A 20,817-nucleotide genomic window follows, 5' to 3' on the forward strand; every position below is an offset into this window, starting at 1 on the left:
CAATATTTGTACCCTCTCTCCGTCAATCTGTGCTATTACTCAGTTGCATATCATGACATAGAATTAGAGCTTCTATAAAAATTGTGTTGATAATTTAAACATTCCAATTTGTGTTTGCCATTTGGTGATATACCTAAAATATCCACGTTGCACTAAAGCTGTATCCCCGTATTTGGAAGAATAAAACACATACGAAAGTGTAACACAGTAGTGTACAATTGATCAGAGCAGCATAGGACTATTTTCTTCTGAGTAGGGTTTATTGGAATTTACTATTTAATACAACTAATATTTACAAAAATCTGTGCACATATACACATTAAACAAATTGTCATAGAAGAGTCATAGAATCAACAGCACAGAAGAGGCCCTTCGGCCCATCGCACCTGCGCTGGTCAAAAACCACCACCTAACCTTTCTAATCCCATTTTCCAGCACTTGGCCCACAGCCTTGTATGCCCTGGGATAGCAAGAGCACATCTAAATACTTCTTAAATGTTATGAGAGTCTCTGCCTCTGCCATCCTTTGAGGCAGCAAATTCCAAACTCCCACTACCCTCTTGGTAAAAAAACATTCTTCCTCACATCCCCTCACCTTAAATCTATGCCATCTGGTCACTGACCCCCTCCTGTCTACTCCATCAACGCCCCATACAATTTGATACATCTCAATCATGCCCCCCTCAGTCTCCTCTGCTCCAAGGAAAACAATCCAAGTCTATCCAATCTCTCTTCTTAACTAACACTCTCCAGCTCAGGAAGCTTCCTGGTATCTCCTCTGCACTATTTCCAGTGCTATCACATCCCTCCTATAGTGTGAATTCCAGAACTACACACAATACTCTAGTTCTGGCCTAACCAATGTTTTATCCAGTTCCAGCATAATTTTCCTGCTCTTAAACTCTGTGCCTCGGCTAATAAAGACAAATATACCATATACCTTCTTAACCACTGCATCCATCTGCTCTGCGATCTTAAAGGACTGATGTATGTGCACACCAATGTCCCTCTGATCCTCAGAGCTTCCCAGGGTCCTGCCATTCATCATGTATTCCCATGCCTTCTTTATCCTGCCCAAGTGCATCACCATCCTCACTGAATTCCATTTGCAACTGATCAACCCATCTGACCAGCCTATTTCCTCCTGTAATCAAAGGCTATCCTCCTCACTATTTACCACCCCACCAATGTTCGTATCATCCACAAATTTACTGATCAATCCTCCTATATTTGTCTAAATTCATATCTAAATCTTTTATATAAAGCGCAAACAGCAAGGGCCCCAAAACTGATCCTTACGGGACCCCACTGGATTATCATAGAATTTACAGTGCAGAAGGAGGCCATTTGGCCCATCGAGTCTGCACTGGCTCTTGGAAAGAGCACCCTACCCAAGGTCAACACCTCCACCCCACCCTATCCAGGACACAGGCTTCTAGTCAGAAAAACACCCCTCGACCATCACCCACTCAACCAATTTTGGATCCAATTTGCCAAATTTATTTGGATCCCATGGGCTCTTATCTTCACCATCAGTCTCCCATGTGGGACCTTATCAAAAGCTGTGAAATGCAATTTTACCTTCTCTTCTTTTACTTCTTTATCTTTATTATTGGGTTCTTTATCCTTTTCCTCCTTTTCTTTCATTTCTTTCTTGACATCTTTTTCTTTTGGTTCTTTCTTTTCCTCCTTTTCCTTTTTGTCTTTTCTTGCATCTTTTGGTTCTTTTTTGATTTCCTTCTCTTCGGCCTCTCTCTTGATTGCAGTTTCTTGTTCTACTTTCGCTTCATTTTCTTTTTCTGCTTTCAGTTTCTTTTTAGTGGATTTTGATCCCGCAGAATCATCCTATAAATTAAGAAAATTCAGTTCATCTAAAACTCTGCTGTCCAAATCCTAACCCCCTCCACACCCCGCTCACTTATCATCTTTGTCCTTGCTAACCTACATCGACTTCTGGTCCCGGAAATATCCAATTTTAAATTTGCATCCTTGTATTCAGTTCTTTTTTATAGCCTTGCCCAATTTTGTCAGTTTGTCATTGAACAGGACATCAAAGCTCAGTATCAGCTTAATTCAGCAGTGGGGAGAGAGATAGAATGGGTGGTAGGGAGTTCAGTATTTCTGGTCGTCAGCCAAACAGGATAACTTTGACCTTGCCAATATTTAGTCTGAGGAGGTTCAGGCTTGTCACAGGTGATATCAAATAGGCAGCTGTGGAGTCAACGATGAAGATGGCGACAAAGCCAGTTGAAAATTTCCAGTTTAACTAAAAGCACAATGATCCATTCATTGCAATCCTCACCTTGATCTCTCCTTCTTCATCTGAACTTTTGACCGAGGGTGGTGGTGGTGATGAATCACTTCTAGCCTCTTCTACCTTCGCAATTTTTACTGCTTTACTCCTTTTATTCCTTGGCTTCCTTTTTTTCGAATTAGCCTTTTGAAAATAAAGCACAAAGCCAGTTTAAGCTGAGTTCCAAAATAATTCAATATATGCAAATTTAAACGAGGATCATGCTACTGTTTCACAATGATTGAATAAGTTAAATGGCATTTCATTTCATTTAATCAAATGGTGCTCCACAATTAGAGGAAATTACATTCTGTCCAATTTTCTGTAAAACCTGCAAATCAATCACCTTGAATGCGTCCTGCAGTTGTTCAGAAGTGACAAATTATATCACTATTACACAAGAGGTTTACATATTGAAGTTTGTAAAGTGGACGTGAGGAATATTTTCTAAACATTTTCCCAATTGTAAAAGAACTGGAACTTATGCAGCATCTCAGAACATTCTCAAAGCAAGTGCAAGACTATTTAACTTAACACACCATGAGCAATAAATTAAATTCATAATCAGTTATTCTAAAGTATCAAATAAATAATATGTCCAAGTAACCTACAACATTGAGTGAGGCGTGCTATCACCAGGAACACATGCATTGAAAGATATATTTTAACCAAATTTCAAACATCTGATCTTGAACTCCTTCAAATGCGGTGCCTTCAGCATAATATTTAGTTGACACTGTTATTTCCCCAGGTCACATAACTTTAATTAAACAAAAATATCTGTATCATAGTGTTTGTCATCTTCTCTTATTCCTGTTGTTTTATATATGTAACATGGCTGGAAAGAACCATGTATTTGTGTATACATAACATGGCTGGAGAGAATCATGTATTTGTATATATGTAACGGGGCTGGAGAGAACCATGCATTTGTGACTGTCCCTGATATGACACTGAATTTTCATCCTGGGATAATGCAATTGGAGAGCTCATTGCTTGGCCAACCTGAAGTTAGCACACAGAATTCCATACAAAATACAAGTTCCTCTAGCTTGCCTCTAATTAGCAGATCTGGAGGTACTGTAAGAAATATGGGTTTTTATTTATGTTTCTTTGTAATTGAACTTTAGGTATTGCACTTTATAAATGTGAGAGTTTTTGGTAAGCAAAGTGTTAAATTTAATTTAATTTAATCACATGGTGCGCCACAATTTTGCAAATTACATTGTTGGCATGTGAACAGCTGCTTGCATCAATTAGGTTAGGCGTAAATAAAGAACGTGACAGTGCTCAAGGGATAACATGTATAAAACTGGATATTTATAGAGACAGGCGGTAAGAAGTCAGAATGATTACATGGAAATTAGAACAGTTTAAAATGATGGAATCTGCCTACGGAATAAGAAACAAAATGGACGATCTGAAATGACTAGACCTTTTGTATTTTTTTCTGGATTGCTAAACTCTGGCTGTAATTGTGTTCCCAAAGATGTTACAAAGGAAAAAAATGACTAAGTTGTTTTAATGCCTTTGAATTTGTTAACTACAGTAAACATTCAAAACAGCAGCAAGACATTTGGCCCCTCCAGCCTGCTCCAGCATTCAATAAGATCATGGATGATCTGATTGCAGCCTCAACTGCACATTCCGTCCACCCCAATAACCTTCAACTCCACCATGCCACCACCTATCTCCAGGAGAGTTCCAAAGTTTCACAACCCTCAGAAAAAAAATCTTCTAATATCCATCTTAAATGAAACACCCCTTATTTTTAAACTGGCTTGAGTCTCCCTCATAAGGGAAATATTTGTTCAGCATCTACCGTGTCAACCCCCTCAGGATCTTGTATGTTTCAATAAGATCACTTCTTAATCTTCTAAACTCCAAAGGATGCAGGCCCTGCCTGTCCAACCTTTCCTCCCTTCACCCGAGGTATCAGGCTAGTGAACCTTCTCTGAACTGCTTCTATCACCAAAACTGCACACATTTGGTCGCATCAACAGTGTGGAACTGTAGCAAAACATCCCAGCTTTATATTCCATTCTTCTTGCAATAAACAACATTCCATTTGCCTTCCTAATCACTTGCTGTACCTGCATACAAAGGTTTTGCAGTTTCTGATGTAGCGATTGATTCTCGATGGTCTTTTGACGCAAGTGTGAATGGTATTGATCATATTGATTGTGCGATGAAGGGTGCAAGAAAATTGCTTTTACCAAATATGGCTGGAAAAATTCTGGATACCAGAGTTAGAGAGGAATAAAAAGGGCACTCCAAAGGTATCCAGTACAAAGGTACACAGATTCTCAGAAGAAGGAAGAGAGAAGTGCAGAAACAGATGAAAGAAGTCAAATCAGACCAGAACTAGCATCGCCCGTGTCCGAGCTGCTCCAGTGAGTGAAAGCCAGATAAACTATTGCCTGATTGTCAAGTATTGTTTTGTTCCTTAACAAATCCTCTTAATTTGTTATACTGAAATTACTGTCTGCCAACATTTTGTCAAGAATTCGAATAAAGGTTCAAGTAATTTATAGAACCTGGTATAAAAATGGGCTCAATTTTGATCTCCTCTCAGATGGGAGCATTGCGAGGGAGGGGGTAAGATCGGGCAAGGTGACTTGCCAAACTGAGGTTGCTCCAATTCACCCTCTCCCAACCCATGCAACAACTTGTGTGTAGTTCAAGGCTTCCGTTGCAGGAAGAAAGGAGTCTAAATGAAATGTAAAACTTGCAGCCTGATGACATAACCAGTGTCATATTGCTGTTTTTACTGCAACTCAGAGAGATGGGAGGGCTGCATGGTGGTAAACAGAGTAATCTGTTAGGAGGCAGTAGAATGGCCATTAAAGGTCAAGGTTACAATTTAAAACATTTTCTGAGGCCAGGAACGGGTGCTCCTTTGGGCCCTGAAAATACTCCCTTTCCACTCTGCATTTTCTTCTCCCTCTTCTGACTGGTATCTGCTGCACAACAACTCACTCCCACCTGATAGCAAGCATGCAGGTTGAACTGGCAGTAAAGAAGGTAAATAGTATTTTGGCCTTCATAGTGATTGGATTCAAGTACAGGAACAGGGATGTCTTGCTGCACTTATACAGGGCCTTAGTAAGACCAAACCTTGAATAGTCTGAGGAAGGGTGTTCTGCTATAGAAGGAGAGCATCAAAGGTTTACCAGACTAGATTCCTGGGAGTTGGTTAGGATTATATTCGCTGGAGTTTAGAAGAATGAGTGGATCTCATTGAAGCCTACAAAATTCTAACAGGACTAGACAGGGTAGATGCAGGAAGGATTGTCCCGATGGTGGGGGAGTCCAGAACCAGGGCTCAGAGTCCAAGGATACTGGATAAACTATTGAGGACTGAGATGTGGAGAAATGTCTTCACCCAGAGAGTGGCGTGCCTTTGGAATTCGCTATCACAGAAAGCAGCTGTGGCCAAAACATTGTACGTTTCAAGGAGTTGGATATAGCTTTTGGCACTAAAGGGGTCAAAGGATATGGGGGCAGCAGGAACAGGTTTCTGAGTAGGATAATCAGCCATGGTCATAATGAATGGTGGAGCAGGCTCGAAGGGCTGAATGGTCTATTCTTGCTCTTACTTTGTTTCTATGGCTTGGATTTGTGCATTTCGCTCTACAATATGAAATTCATGGAATAAAGCACCACATCTGTAAAGCTGCTCTTTCATTGTCAAAATGCTAGAATTATGTACCCACTCCCATCGTGAAAGCACAAATTCTGCAGTGGCGTAAAGAGGAGCCCCACCAGTAGGATTAACGCAGGCCAACTAGGGATGGACAATACATGCTGCCTTACCAGTATCACCTACATCTCAAGGGCGAATATGGACTTTGTTAGTGATCACAACATCCATCATACCATCTTACCCTGTTTCTGAAACAATGTACAAATTCATGTGGCAGGAAACGGTAAATACAATACATCATGTACCTCAGCAACTCTTTGTGCCTCCTTCCTGGCCAGGTCTTTACTAAGTAATTTGATGAGGTAGTCAGCTCTGGTCTGCAATTGTTTGGCCTGAGGCTTCTTATCTGGATCATCAGGCAAAATCTTAGGAAAGAAAATTTTCGCTCCATTAACAAAATCAAGAGAATATCAAATATACCCCTATTGGAAATAGCAACAGAATCCAAGTAGATAAAAGTATCCCTCTATTTCCACAACTAGTCAAAATTAAGATTATTCTCTTTTTAACATGAGTACCTTCAAAGATGACATCCATGATCCAAATTAATGAAGTTTATTGCAAGACTTCACTTTCTTCTAGCTCTCCCTATTTACCAGGATAACAATGTTTTTGAACCATAAATATCTTCTATTATAAAATGGGCAATAGAAGCAGCATTAATTTTACAAGATGCTGTGCTTTTATACTGCAGAATTGCTTAAGGCAGCTGATCTGGCCTGAAATAAATAATGTTTATTCTGCAAGGCAATTGAAATGCCAAACAAAAACCCCATTGCCGACCTGATTGGAAACCACAAACTTGGTCAGTTTTCAACTAACTATCTGAAACAAATTTATTTAGTAGCCTTAAACAAATGTGCTCAAATGGAAATTGGAATTTCATGAAGAAACATAAAGATTACAAATGCATACATAGGCTTGCAGAAGCAATATTTAATGAAATACATACTTAATTTATAATAATGACCAATACATTCCCAACTTTACAAGATCTAAATACTGTGAAAATTAAATCCAAGCAATCAATCTTGTACCTTGTGCGTTAAATTGAGATCCGGATCCATTTTAATCATTTCCCAGCTGCCATAACCATACTCATAGATGCCTATTAAAAGATTGGAGTCATCTTCCTTGTTCCACTCCACATCAAAGTGAGCTGCTTTAGTGTGACATGGGATGGTGTACCTGTGTGGAAAGACAAATAAGTACATAAACCTGCAATAGAACACACTTTGTTTTGACTACCTAGCACTGTCAACCTTTTTAGTTAAAGGATCACTATGAATTTTATCATTGTTCCTGTAGAGGATGTGTTCTCTGTAAAGTACCAAATAACATCCACAAAACTGCACTCGGCTACACATCTACATATTTCTGATCTTTTCAGGAAAAGCCGAAACAATTCATTATTGTTTATGTGGTTTACAAGCCTCTACATGGTATTATTTCAATGTGTTAAGAAAATCCAAAAATTAGATCAGCCTTACTATTTATCCATTTTTTCTCAGGATGTGGGTAGCACTGGCATTGGCTGCAGATATCGCCCAGCTCTCGCCACCCTGAGAAGATAGCGGACCTTCTCTTTGAACCACATACGATCAAGGTATTCCCAAAAAGTAAGGTATTAAGAGTTCTAGGATTTTGACTCAGAGACAGTGAAGGGATGCATGTCCAAGTCGGGATGGTTTGTGACTTGGAGGTAGCAGTGTTCCCACAGCATTGCTGTTTTTGCTTTTCCCAGTACTACAGATCTTGGGGAGACCAATACTGGGAAGGCTGTATTTAGTACCCATCTCTAGTTGCTCTGTGAAGATTCGAATGAGTCTTCACAGTGTAGTCCATCTGGTGGCAGTGGTTCCTCAATTTGAAATGTATCCCATGTTTCATCTCCATGTTTCCCGCTTCTTCTCCCAGCAGTTATAACCTATACACTAGGAGCTTAGTCCAATGGAATCAACACCTGTGGCATTATGTTCAGTACAGAGAAGGATGATGTAGGTATAGAAATCAGGGAGGCACATTATGATTTACTTGAAAGAGGGAGGAGGTACGAACAGTTTTAATGGTCCGAAAAGTGGATAAAACCCCAGGGCCAGGTGAGATGTATCCCAGGTTGCTGTGGGAGGCAGGGATGGAGATTGCATTGGCGCTGACAAAGATTTTCAAATCTTCTCTGGCCACGGGAGAACTGCCAGAGGACTGGAGGACAGTAATGTGGGGCCATTATTCAAGAAGGGAAATAGGGACAAATCAGGAAATTACAGGCTAGTGAGTCTAACTTCAGTGGTAGGGAAACTACCAGAAAAGATTCTGAGGGGCGGAATTAATCTCCACCTGGAGGGGCAAGGATTAATCAAGGATAGTCAGCATGGTTTTGTCAAAGGGAGATCATGTCTCAAACTTGATTGAATTTTTGTGGCGGTGACTAGGTGTGTAGATGAGGGAAGTATGATTGATGTAGTCAACATGGACTTTGGTGAGGCTTTTGACAAGGTCCCACATGAGAGGCTGATGAAGATGGTTAAGAACCCATGGGGTCCAGGGCAACTTGACAAACTGGATCCAAAACTGGCTTAGTGGTAGGAGGCAGAGGGTGTCGGTTGAAGGTTGTTTTTGTGACTGGAAGCCTTTGTCCAGTAGTGTTCCACAGGAATCTATGCTGGGCCCCTTATTGTTTGCAGTATACATTAATGATCTGGATGTGGAAGGTATGGATAAGTAATTTCACAGATGACACAAAAATTGATGGTGTGATAAATAGTGAGGAGCAAGGCATTAGATTACAGGACGACATAGACGGGCTGATTAGATGAACAGAAGAGTGACAAGTAGAATTTAACCATGAAAAGTGTGATGTAATGCATTTTGGGAAGACTAACAAGGCAAGAGAATATACAATGAATGGTCGAACCATAGGAAGTACAGAGGATCAAATGGACCTTGGTGTGCATGTCCACAGATATCTGAAGACAACAGGACAGGTAGATAAGGTGGTTAAGGCAGCTTATGGGAGGGCAGCATGGTGGTGCAGTGGTTAGCACTGTTGCCTCACGGCACCGAAGACCTGGGTTACAATCCAGGCCCCGAGTCACTGTCTGTGTGGAGATGGCACATTCTCCCCGTGTCTGTGTGGGTCTCATCCCCACAACCCAAAGATGTGCAGGGTAGGTGGATTGGCCACTAAATTCCCCTTAATTGGCATTTTTTTTTTAAAAGGCGGCTTATGGGATTCTTGCCTCTATTAACCGAGGCATTGAATAAAAGAGCAAGGAGGTTATGTTGGAGCTGTATAAAACGCTGGTTAGGCCCTAGCTGGAGGACTATGTACAGTTCTGGTCACCATACTTTGGAAGGAAATGATGGCACTCGAGAGGGTGCAGAGGCGATTAACCAGGATGTTGCCTGGGTTGGAGTGCTTCAGCTATGAAGAGAGACTGGATAGGCTGGGGCTGTTTTCTCTGGAGCAGAAACGGTTCAGGGGACCTGATTGTGTATAAAATTATGAGGGACATAGATCAGGTGGACAGGAAGGTACTTTCCCCCTTAGTGGAGGGATCAATATGTATAATAGTAATCTTTATTAGTGTCACAAGTAGACTTACATTAACACTGCAAAGAAGTTACTGTGAAAATCCCAGAGTCGCCACACTACAGCACCAGTTTGGGTACAGAGGGAGAATTCAGAATGTCCAATTCAACTAACAAGCATGTTTTTCATGAATTGTGGGAGAAAACTGGAGCAACCAGAGGAAACAGGGAGAACATGCGGACTCTGCACAGACAGCAACCCAAACTGGGAATCGAACCCTTATCTCTGGGGCTGTGAAGCAACAGTGCTAACCACTGTGCTACATGCCGCCCCATAACCAGGGGCATAGATTTAAGTTGAGGGGCAGGAGGTTTAGAAATGTGAGGGAAAACCTTTTCACCCAGAGGGTGGTGGGAATTTGGAACTCACTGCCTGAAAAGGTTGTAGAGGTGGGAACCCTCAACATTTAAGAGGATTTAGATGAGCACTTGAAATGCCATAGCATACAAGGCTACAGGCCAAGTGCTGGAAAATGGGATTAGAATAGATAGGTGCTTGTTGGCCAAAGGGCCTTTTCCGTGCTATAAAACTCTATGACTATCATTTGTGATTTATGGAAATGGCACTGATGCATGAAATAAAACACTTAGTTTTTTTTTTGTGTCAATTTTTCTTGAGGTCATCTCAACTAGGGCAGTGCAATAAAATGGTTCACCGAATATCACACAGAGAATTTTTTTTCTAAAGCTCAGTTTCTGTTAAGACACATGATCACTTTTTAAGAATGTGAAACACTGATAATGGAAGCAGTAATATTAATCCACCATAGTGTTTAAATAACTCACTTTTTCCTGTCCTCTGGATCTGATGGAATGGATTTGTGCAAAGGTGCCAGTTCCTCTTCATGAGCGATGACGAGCTTAGCATTCACCTGAACACCTGAGATTCGGAAGGTTGGTCCCTTCACTTTGCCACGTCTGGCAGCTATTTTAAAAAACATTCAGACATTTTCACTGCTGATACAGAAAATGTGTAAAATAAAATCTACTTCAAGTGTGAACACAATGGGCTGGTTTATAGAGTTGGGAAGCGGGTGGTTTCCCAGCTTGGTGTGTGCACCTTGGGGAAAATTGCCTCGAAAGTTGTGATTTGCAAGGGGGGGGGGGGGAAGAGAAGAGAAAATGGAGAGACAGGTATGGTCCACCACCCCTTGATGCAGATTAGAGGCAGCCACGTGTCGAGGCAGTCTGGTGAAAAGACTCACTTCAGTTCTCACGACCTGGTCCCAGTTGTTTTGTTCACTATCAGGACATCCAGACCTCACCCCCTTCAGCCACCCACCGACTCCACATGGCAACACATGCTCCCCCACCCACCTCCAGTGGCCCTCCATGTCAATCCAGTCACCTCCACCCACTTCAAAAGCCCCTCATGTCCTCCATGCCAACTCAATGCATTTCCATATCTATTCACCCAGCATACACTTTGTAGAGGACCCTGTGTTAATGGTGGCAAGTGTGGAAATGCTTGAAAACAACCTTTCATAATCTTTGTAAAAAGCTGGTGCCATAACCATATAAAATTGTCAATCAACCAGAACTTTAAAGCGTCAACAGCAGAAACTAGAAACACTTGACATTTCTATCTTAATTGGATAGGGGCTGGTTTAGCACACTGGGCTAAATAGCTGGCTTTTAAAGCAGACCAAGGCAGGTCAGCAGCACGGTTCAATTCCCGTACCAGCCTCCCCGAACAGGCACCGGAACGTGGCGACTAGGGGCTTTTCACAGTAACTTCATTGAAGCCTACTTGTGACAATAAGCGATTTTTATTTTCATTTCATTTCATTTTTTTCTTGTAAAACTAAATATTGAGCCAAAAACAAAATAGATCTAAGAAAAAAGCTGTGAATCAAGAAATGTATTCCTTTGTGTGCACCTGCTTCAACAAACCAATGGAAGTCTGGCTCTCAGCCAAACATTCACAATGAGATGTAAAATGACTGGTTATACAGGGTTGCAGTAATTAGAGTATTTGAAGGAAAGTTATCAATTGTTGCTTTTTAAAAATAAATTTAGAGAATCCAATTCTTTTTTCCAATTAAGAGGTAATTTAACGTGGCAATTCACCTACCCAGCACATCTTTTTGGGTTGTGGGGTGAGACCTATGCCGACATGGGGACATGTAGGCAAAATTCACTGCCATTCCACAACCTGAAAAATATCTCATTTTGGCAGCCAGATTTCACGGCTTTCTGATTACTTTAATATCTTTGAGTGTTTTATCCTGCAACATATATTGTCAAAAGTAGAGACCTTCGTTAATGTTGACCAAGCTGGTTTCCATAAAGGGCTTGGCACATATGATCATTAAAAATCATGTTCAATTGGAATGCAATGGAAAGGCAAATAAAGGCCAACAATATAAAGTTCTATGTACGTATCGCAATGAATAGCCTGCAAAGACGGAAAACCTGGGAATAGGGGAAGTTAGTAATAATTAATATTTATCCACTAAAGATTTTCACAATACTTGTATTCATAGATAGTTGGAGGCAGAGACCCCAAGCTTTTTTTAAAATTACCTAGATCTGCACCTTAAGTGCTGTAAGCTGTAGGGCTAAAGGCCATGTGCAAAAAGATGGGATTAGAAGGGCATCTGGGTGTCTTTGGGTCAGCATGGACAAGATGGGCCTAATTGCCCTCTTCTGTGCTGTATCTTTTTTATGGTTCGATATGCTCCCTGGCCAGCTCTATTGCAACATTAGTAAGAAAGATGTGCATTTTTATGGCACCTTCCATGATGTCAGGCTGTGCAAAGCCAGTGGGCCAATTTAATATCCACCTGAAGGTAGCGGGTGGAGAGAGAGTGGGGCTCAATTTAATAGTTCAACTAAGACAGCATTTCCAATAATGTATTAATCCCTCCGTCCTGCATTGAAGTGTCAGCATAGATTTTGCGATCCAAGGCTCTGGAACGAGACTTGAGCCCACAACCTTCTGATTTAGAGGCAAGAATTTCACTCAGCGAGTCACAGTTGACACACTAACACTTAAATTTTGCTCAAGTTCACTATTTCACCTTTCTGTCCATATCAATAATTTTAGAAAAAAAATTGTGAACTATAAATAAGTACCTGTCTTCTCCTGGCCTGTGGACTCTCGTAGAGCTTTAATACAACCATTATGCACCATCTCCCCTAACCGCCTGAGGTCAACCTCCGACTTATCTACCAATTCTGCATCTCGTGCAATCGCTTCTAACCTGTAAAGCAAGATCCAATAGGTTACAGCAGGCAACAGTTTAACAATAATTTTGCAACTATTGCAGTTATGGATAGCGGGAGGAAAAATAAATGGATCAAATTCAGGATAGAAAATTCTATACTCCCTGCTCAAATTTGTACACAAACTGTGTTTAGATGAAACATACCTTTCCAGAGGTCCACCAAACTTCTTGTAACTCTTGATAAACCTAATAAACACAAAATAGTATTTAAGTGCTTTTTGAACTGATAAATGCATTCAAGTGAATCAAGTGTTAAATCTTAACAATTCACAAGTTACCCACTGTACATGAAACAAAAATTCAAAAACACCCATTTGCAAATTGTGAAGGCATTGGATACTGCAACGGTTATGGGCCCTGACAATATTTTGGCAATAGTTCTGAAGATCTACCCAGCAATGTGCCAAGGCCAAATCCAACACCACCAGTATACTCTCGATCACCGATAAAGTGATAGAAAGGATCATCAACAGCGCTATCAAGCGGCATTACTTAGCAATAAACTGACGCTCGGTTTGGGTTCCGCCAGGGCCACTCAACTCCTACCCTCACTACAGTCTCGGTTCAAACATGGACAATAGAGCATAGTTCCAGAGGCGACAGGAGAGTGACTGCCCTCGACATCGAGGCAGCATTTTGGCAGAGTATGCCATCAAGGAGCCCCAGCTAAACTGGAGTCAAAGGAAGATGGTTGTGGTGTTGCCGGTCAATCGTCTCAGTCCCAGGACATCAGTACAGGAGTTCATTGGGGTAGTGTCCAGGCCAACCATCTTCAGCTGCTTCATCAATGACATTGCTTCCATCATAATGTCAAGTGGGAAGGTTCGCTGATGTCCATCACCATATCAATCCTCAAACACTGAAGAGGTCCATGTTCAAATGTAGCAAGACCTGGACAATATCTAGGCTTGGGTTGAGAAGTGGCAAGTAACATTTGTGCCACACAAGTGAGAGGCAATAATTTCCACTGCTTAACCACTTCCTAACCTTGCAGGTCAGCTGTTCGGGAGAGAGAGGGAGCCGGGACCTTGGAAACAGCGCGGGAGTTTCAAAAAGCGCGGGAGCTGCGAGGCAGAGGGGACAGTTTAAAAGGGCGCGCCGTGGGTGAGGTCAGCTGTTCGGGAGAGAGAGGGAGCCGGGACCTTGGAAACAGCGCGGGAGTTTCAAAAAGCGCGGGAGCTGCGAGGCAGAGGGGACAGTTTAAAAGGGCGCGCCGTGGGTGAGGTAAGTTCTGCTTAACCACTTCCTTACCTTGCAGGTCAGCTGTTCGGGAGAGAGAGGGAGCCGGGACCTTGGAAACAGCGCGGGAGTTTCAAAAAGCGCGGGAGCTGCGAGGCAGAGGGGACAGTTTAAAAGGGCGCGCCGTGGGTGAGCTAAGTACTGCTTAACCACTTCCTTACCTTGCAGGTCAGCTGTTCGGGAGAGAGAGGGAGCCGGGACCTTGGAAACAGCGCGGGAGTTTCAAAAAGCGCGGGAGCTGCGAGGCAGAGGGGACAGTTTAAAAGGGCGCGCCGTGGGTGAGGTAAGTACTGATTAACCACTTCCTTACCTTGCAGGTCAGCTGTTCGGGAGAGATCAGTTTTGGGAGCAGGCCTATTGGCTGACTGTAAATCAGGAAGGATACAAAGGGTGTGGCTGAAGTGCCTATAGAAACAGGGTGCTGGAGGCAAACAGAGTGTATCTGAGTTTGGGTAAGGCTGAGTTCGGGTAAGAGGGGAGTGACAAAAAAAAAAAAAAAAAAAAATTAATTAAGTAAATTAATTAACTAGTTAAGGGAATTTGGTGCTCACCTGAAGGAGGTGCAGAGAAGCAGAGCTGTGAGGGAGTCTCTGGAGCAATTACATCACAGCCAGCAGGTAAGTGATTGGCTTGTCACTGGTAAGTGATTTCTCTCTCTTTGACTTTCTCTTAGCTGTGTAGTGTAGTTCAAATTTAACTTCAGGTTTAAGTCATGGCAGGAGAGCTCAGACCCGTGTCATGCTCCTCTTGTGAGATGTGGCAAGTCAGGGACCCTTCTGGTGTCCCTGACTCCTTCATCTGCAAGAAGTGTGTCCAACTGCAGCTCCTGTTAGACCGCTTGACGGCTCTGGAGCTGCAGATGGACTCACTTTGGAGCATCCGCGATGCTGAGGAAGTTGTGGATAGCACATTCAGTGAGTTGGTCACACCGCAGATTAAAATTACTGAGGCAGATAGGGAAAGGGTGACCAACAGACAGAGGAAGAGTAGGAAGGCAGTGCAGGGATCCCCTGCGGTCATCTCCCTCCAAAACAGATTTACCGTTTTGGAAACTGTTGGGGGAGATGGCTCACCAGGGGAAGGTGGCAGCAGCCAGGTTCATGGCACCGTGGCTGGCTCTGCTGCACAGAAGGGCGGGAAAAAGAGTGGCAGAGCTATAGTGATAGGGGATTCAATTGTAAGGGGAATAGACAGGCGTTTCTGCGGACGCAAACGAGAATCCAGGTTGGTATGTTGCCTCCCTGGTGCAAGGGTCAAGGATGTCTCGGAGCGGCTGCAGGGCATTCTGGAGGGGGAGGGTGAACAGCCAGCTGTCGTGGTGCATATAGGCACCAACGATATAGGTAAAAAACGGGATGAGGTCCTACAAGCTGAATTTAGGGAGTTAGGAGTTAAACTAAAAAGTAGGACCTCAAAGGTAGTAATCTCAGGATTGCTACCAGTGCCACGTGATAGTCAGAGTAGGAATGACAGGATAGCTAAGATGAATACGTGGCTTGAGAGATGGTGCAAGAGGGAGGGTTTCAAATTCCTGGGACATTGGGACCGATTCTGGGGGAGGTGGGACCTGTACAAATCGGACGGTCTGCATCTGGGTGGGACCGGAACCAATGTTCTCGGGGGGGTGTTTGCTAGTGCAGTTGGGGAGGGTTTAAACTAATGTGCCAGGGGGATGGGAACCGATGTAGGAAGTCAGTGGGGACAGAAACAAAAGGCAGGAAGGGAGAGTGTGTAAAGCATGACCTGAGAAAGCAGGGCAGAGAGCAAGGAAGGTCTACATTAAACTGCATTTATTTCAATGCAAGGGGCCTGACGGGCAAAGCGGATGAACTCAGGGCATGGACGGGCACATGGGACTGGGATATTATAGCTATGACTGAAACATGGCTAAGGGAGGGGCAGGACTGGCAGCTCAATGTTCCGGGGTACAGATGCTAGAGAAAGGATAGAACAGGAGGTAAGAGAGGAGGGGGAGTGGCGTTTTTAATTAGGGAGAACATCACGGCAGTACTTAGAGGGGATATATCCGAGGGTTCGCCCACTGAGTCTATATGGGTGGAACTGAAAAATAAGAAGGGAGAGATCACCTTGGTAGGACTGTACTACAGGCCCCCAAATAGTCAGCGGGAAATTGAGGAGCAAATATGTAAGGAGATTACAGATAGCTGCAAGAATAATAGGGTGGTAGTAGTAGGGGACTTTAACTTTCCCAACATTGACTGGGACAGCCATAGCATTAGGGGCTTGGATGGAGGGAAATTTGTTGAGTGTATTCAGGAGGAATTTCTCATTCAGTATGTGGATGGACCGACTAGAGAGGGGGCAAAACTTGACCTCGTCTTGGGAAATAAGGAAGGGCAAGTGACAGAAGTGCTAGTGAGGGATCACTTTGGGACAAGTGACCATAATTCCATTAGTTTTAAGATAGCTATGGAGAATGATAGGTCTGGCCCAAGAGTTAAAATTCTTAATTGGGGCAAGGCCAATTTTGATGGTATCAGACAGGAACTTGCAGAGGTAGATTGGGGGAGACTATTGGCAGGCAAAGGGACGGCTGGTAAATGGGAGGCTTTTAAAAATGTGTTAACCAGGGTGCAGGGTAAGCACATTCCCTTTAGAGTGAAGGGCAAGGCTGGTAGAAGTAGGGAACCCTGGATGACTCGAGATATTGAGACTCTGGTCAAAAAGAAGAAGGAGGCATATGACGTACATAAGCAACTGGGATCAAGTAGATCCCTTGAAGAGTATAGAGATTGTCGAAATAGAGTTAAGAGGGAAATCAGGAGGGCAAAAAGGGGACATGAAATTGCTTTGCCAAATAATGCAAGGGAGAATCCAAAGAGATTCTACAGATACATAAAGGGGAAAAGAGTAACTCGGGACAGAGTCGGGCCTCTTAAGGATCAACAAGGACATCTATGTGCAGAGCCACAAGAGTTGGGTGAGATCCTGAATGAATATTTCTCATCGGTATTCACGGTGGAGAAAGGCATGGATGTTAGGAAACTAAGGGAAATAAATAATGATGTCTTGAGAAGTGTGCATATTACAGAGGAGGAGGTGCTGGAAGTCTTAAAGCGCATCAAGGTAGATAAATCCCCGGGACCTGATGAAATGTATCCCAGGATGTTGTGGGAGGCTAGGGAGGAAATTGCGGGTCCCCTAACCGAGATATTTGAATCATCGGCAGCCACAGGTGAGGTGCCTGAAGATTGGAGAGTGGCGAGTGTTGTGCCCTTGTTTAAGAAGGGCAGCAGGGAAAAGCCGGGGAACTACAGACCGGTGAGCCTAAAGTCTGTAGTAGGTAAGTTGCTAGAAGGTATTCTGAGAGACAGGATCTACAAGCATTTAGAGAGGCAAGGACTGATTCGGGGCAGTCAGCATGGCTTTGTGCGTGGAAAATCATGTCTCACAAATTTGATTGAGTTTTTTGAGGGAGTGACCAAGAAGGTAGATGAGGGCAGTGCAGTAGACGTTGTCTACATGGACTTTAGCAAAGCCTTTGACAAGGTACCGCATGGTAGGTTGTTGCAGAAGGTTAAAGCTCACGGGATCCAGGGTGAGGTTGCCAATTGGATTCAAAATTGGCTGGACGACAGAAGGCAGAGGGTGGTTGTAGAGGGTTGTTTTTCAAACTGGAGGCCTGTGACCAGTGGTGTGCCTCAGGGATCGGTGCTGGGTCCACTGTTATTTGTGATTTATATTAATGATTTGGATGAGAATTTAGGAGGCATGGTTAGTAAGTTTGCAGATGACACCAAGATTGGTGGCACAGTGGATAGTGAAGAAGGTTATCTAGGATTGCAACGGGATCTTGATCAATTAGGCCAGTGGGCCGACGAATGGCAGATGGAGTTTAATTTAGATAAATGTGAGGTGATGCATTTTGGCAGATCGAATCAGGCCAGGACCTATTCAGTTAATGGTATGGCGTTGGGGAGAGTTATAGAACAAAGAGATCTAGGAGTACAGGTTCATAGCTCCTTGAAGGTGGAGTCGCAGGTGGACAGGGTGGTGAAGAAGGCATTCGGCATGCTTGGTTTCATTGGTCAGAACAGTGAATACAGGAGTTGGGACGTCTTGTTGAAGTTGTACAAGACATTGGTACGGCCACACTTGGAATACTGTGTGCAGTTCTGGTCACCCTATTATAGAAAGGATATTATTAAACTAGAAAGAGTGCAGAAAAGATTTACTAGGATGTTGCCGGGACTTGATGGTTTGAGTTATAAGGAGAGGCTGGATAGACTGGGACTTTTTTCCCTGGAGCGTAGGAGGCTTAGGGGTGATCTTATAGAGGTCTATAAAATAATGAGGGGCATAGATAAGGTAGATAGTCAACATCTTTTCCCAAAGGTAGGGGAGTCTAAAACTAGAGGGCATAGGTTTAAGGTGAGAGGGGAGAGATTCAGAAGGGCCCAGAGGGGCAATTTCTTCACTCAGAGGGTAGTGAGTGTCTGGAATGGGCTGCCAGAGGTAGTAGTAGAGGTGGGTACAATTGTGTCTTTCAAAAAGCATTTAGATAGTTACATGGGTAAGATGGGTATAGAGGGTTATGGGCCAAGTGCGGGCAACTGGGACTAGCTTAATGGTAAAAACTGGGCGGCATGGACTGGTTGGGCCGAAGGGCCTGTTTCCATGCTGTAAACTTCTATGATTCTATGATAAGAGATAATCTAACCATTGCCCCTTGATATTCAATGGCATTGCATCACTGAATTCCCCACTATCAATATCCTGGCGGTTACCATTGATCAGAAACTGAACTGGACTAGCCATATAAATAAAAGCAAATTACTGTGGATGCTGGAATCTGAAATCAAGAGAAAATGCTGCAAAATCTCAGCAGGTCTGGCAGGAGAGAAAAGAGCCAACATTTCGAGTCCAGGTGACCCTCTGTCTGACATTTTAGATCATGATGCATCTGTAACAAAGTGATGCAACTGGGCCTGTTAACCACATACATTTCATACAATAAATGTAAATACATATTGCTACTGCACGCTATTAATATTTTTCTAAAAGAAGCTTTAGAGTTCAGTAGATAAAAGTAATTAGTATGTCACAATGAAAATGGATGTGTTGATCCATTGCATAACTTAGTATAATTTATATTTTATAAACATACCTACGAATTTCAGCATCACTAAAACCTTTAATATTTTCACGAGGAATTGTTCGCGGTCTCCCACGTTTTTTAGGTCGCTTCCCTTCAGAAACCGAGTCACTGTCCGACTCTGAAGATCGCCTCCTCCTGCGCCTTCCTTCACTTCCATTAAAACTAATCTAAGGTATGGAAAGAAACACGAGCAAAACTTTATAATACTGCATTCCACCTCATGAAAGGCAACTGTAACGGAATAAAATACATAAATGTCAACAAAAATACTTCAGACTCAAATTGTGTTCTTCAACCATTCTGAAATTATCCAACTGTCCAAGCAAGTCAGAGAATATTTTAATGGAGGTCTCATGTGTCTTGCTCTCCAAGGATGCAATAACTGACAAAAGACAACCAAGAGTGAACCGGTTACTGCAATATGTATATGTATATATATATATATATATATATATTTCACCACAAGATGGCAGGAGTGCTCTTTCATAGGACAGTATCATTTTGGGCTTTTTAATTAAAATACATCCCTGCAATAGACTAGTGTGAATACACACACTGATGACCCACCAGAGGGTTAATCTATCTTTTGGTGTTGTCCTGATCTGTTTCTACCTCAGTCACTGTGTTCAGGGGTAGTGCCATTTAGCAGGTCAAGATGAGCAACACAAATTAAATGTCCAAAGGAAAATAGTGACATTGATATAATACCGACAATGTTTCAGAGACGTAATTTAGTAATCTTTCAGCATTTCAAAGGGGCTGTTCTCTCTGCAATACCCTATCCTGACCCCAAACATCTTCCCAAGCAAGGGCAGATGTCCTTTCATCTCCCATCCTCGGGGCCCCAGACATCCTTCCAGGGATTTATTTATTTGTGCTTCTTTCAATTTAGTATATGATATTCACTTTACACAATGTGGTCTCCTCTACATTGGAGAGATCAAATGCCATTTGGGTAATCACTTTGTTGAACACCTATGTTCGGCCCACAAGCATGAACTTGCAGTCACTTGCCGCTTTCAATTCATCATTCCACTACTGACCTCTCCGTCCTCGGCTTCCTACCTTTCAATAAAGCTCAAAGAAGCTTCAAAAACACAGACATTGTTTACAGGCTTAACACTGAATCATACAACTGCAAGTCACGACAGGAGATGCGGATAATGTAGAATGGATGCACCAGAATCACTGAGAGTGGAGGACGTGTGGGCTGGTGCTTGGGGAATCCACACCTCTGGGTTTACCCAACTTTCGCTGCCCCATTCTCAGGCCTCTGGGACCTTTGCCTCGTTTACATACTTAGTCCCTGGCCCTCTGCTCTCACTTACCTGTTTGGCACAGTTGCGCATTCGAGGAAGCAAGTAGATCTCTTGAAGTTCCTTCTGCCGTTCTTCCTCTTCCATCCTCCTTCGTTGCGCTTCAGGAATAATGTCATCCCAGTCCCTGATATTCCGCTGAGGTTCAAGGTCATCATCCATTGTGGAAAAATTTGCCACCTAATGATGAGAAGAAAATTCCAGAAAGTTTTCAACATGCGCTCATAGGATATAGTTAGATAAGGAAAAATTAATAAATTGAAAACTACATTATGAAATTCAGTTAATCCTATGGATAAAATTAAACAGTAAATCTTAGGCCA

At 42.8% G+C, this 20,817-nt stretch overlaps 1 protein-coding gene across 4 annotated transcripts in view; it reads right to left on the reverse strand.

Annotated features, from left to right (window-relative positions):
- The window catches only part of chd1 (chromodomain helicase DNA binding protein 1), a 299,232-nt gene that overhangs the window by 26,880 nt on the left and 251,535 nt on the right, over positions 1 to 20,817 (reverse strand). For all 4 annotated transcript variants that reach the window (XM_072516362.1, XM_072516363.1, XM_072516361.1 and 1 more), the window contains 9 exons: positions 20,507 to 20,674; positions 19,188 to 19,345; positions 12,965 to 13,006; positions 12,669 to 12,796; positions 10,377 to 10,515; positions 7,037 to 7,187; positions 6,245 to 6,364; positions 2,303 to 2,437; positions 1,582 to 1,845 (listed from right to left, as the gene is read on the reverse strand). In XM_072516362.1, coding sequence (XP_072372463.1) covers positions 1,582 to 1,845; positions 2,303 to 2,437; positions 6,245 to 6,364; positions 7,037 to 7,187; positions 10,377 to 10,515; positions 12,669 to 12,796; positions 12,965 to 13,006; positions 19,188 to 19,345; positions 20,507 to 20,674 — 1,305 coding nt within the window. The remainder of the gene's footprint in view (positions 1 to 1,581; positions 1,846 to 2,302; positions 2,438 to 6,244; positions 6,365 to 7,036; positions 7,188 to 10,376; positions 10,516 to 12,668; positions 12,797 to 12,964; positions 13,007 to 19,187; positions 19,346 to 20,506; positions 20,675 to 20,817) is intronic.

This window comes from Scyliorhinus torazame, chromosome 9, assembly GCF_047496885.1.
Source record: "Scyliorhinus torazame isolate Kashiwa2021f chromosome 9, sScyTor2.1, whole genome shotgun sequence".
Taxonomy (NCBI): Eukaryota; Metazoa; Chordata; class Chondrichthyes; order Carcharhiniformes; family Scyliorhinidae; genus Scyliorhinus; species Scyliorhinus torazame.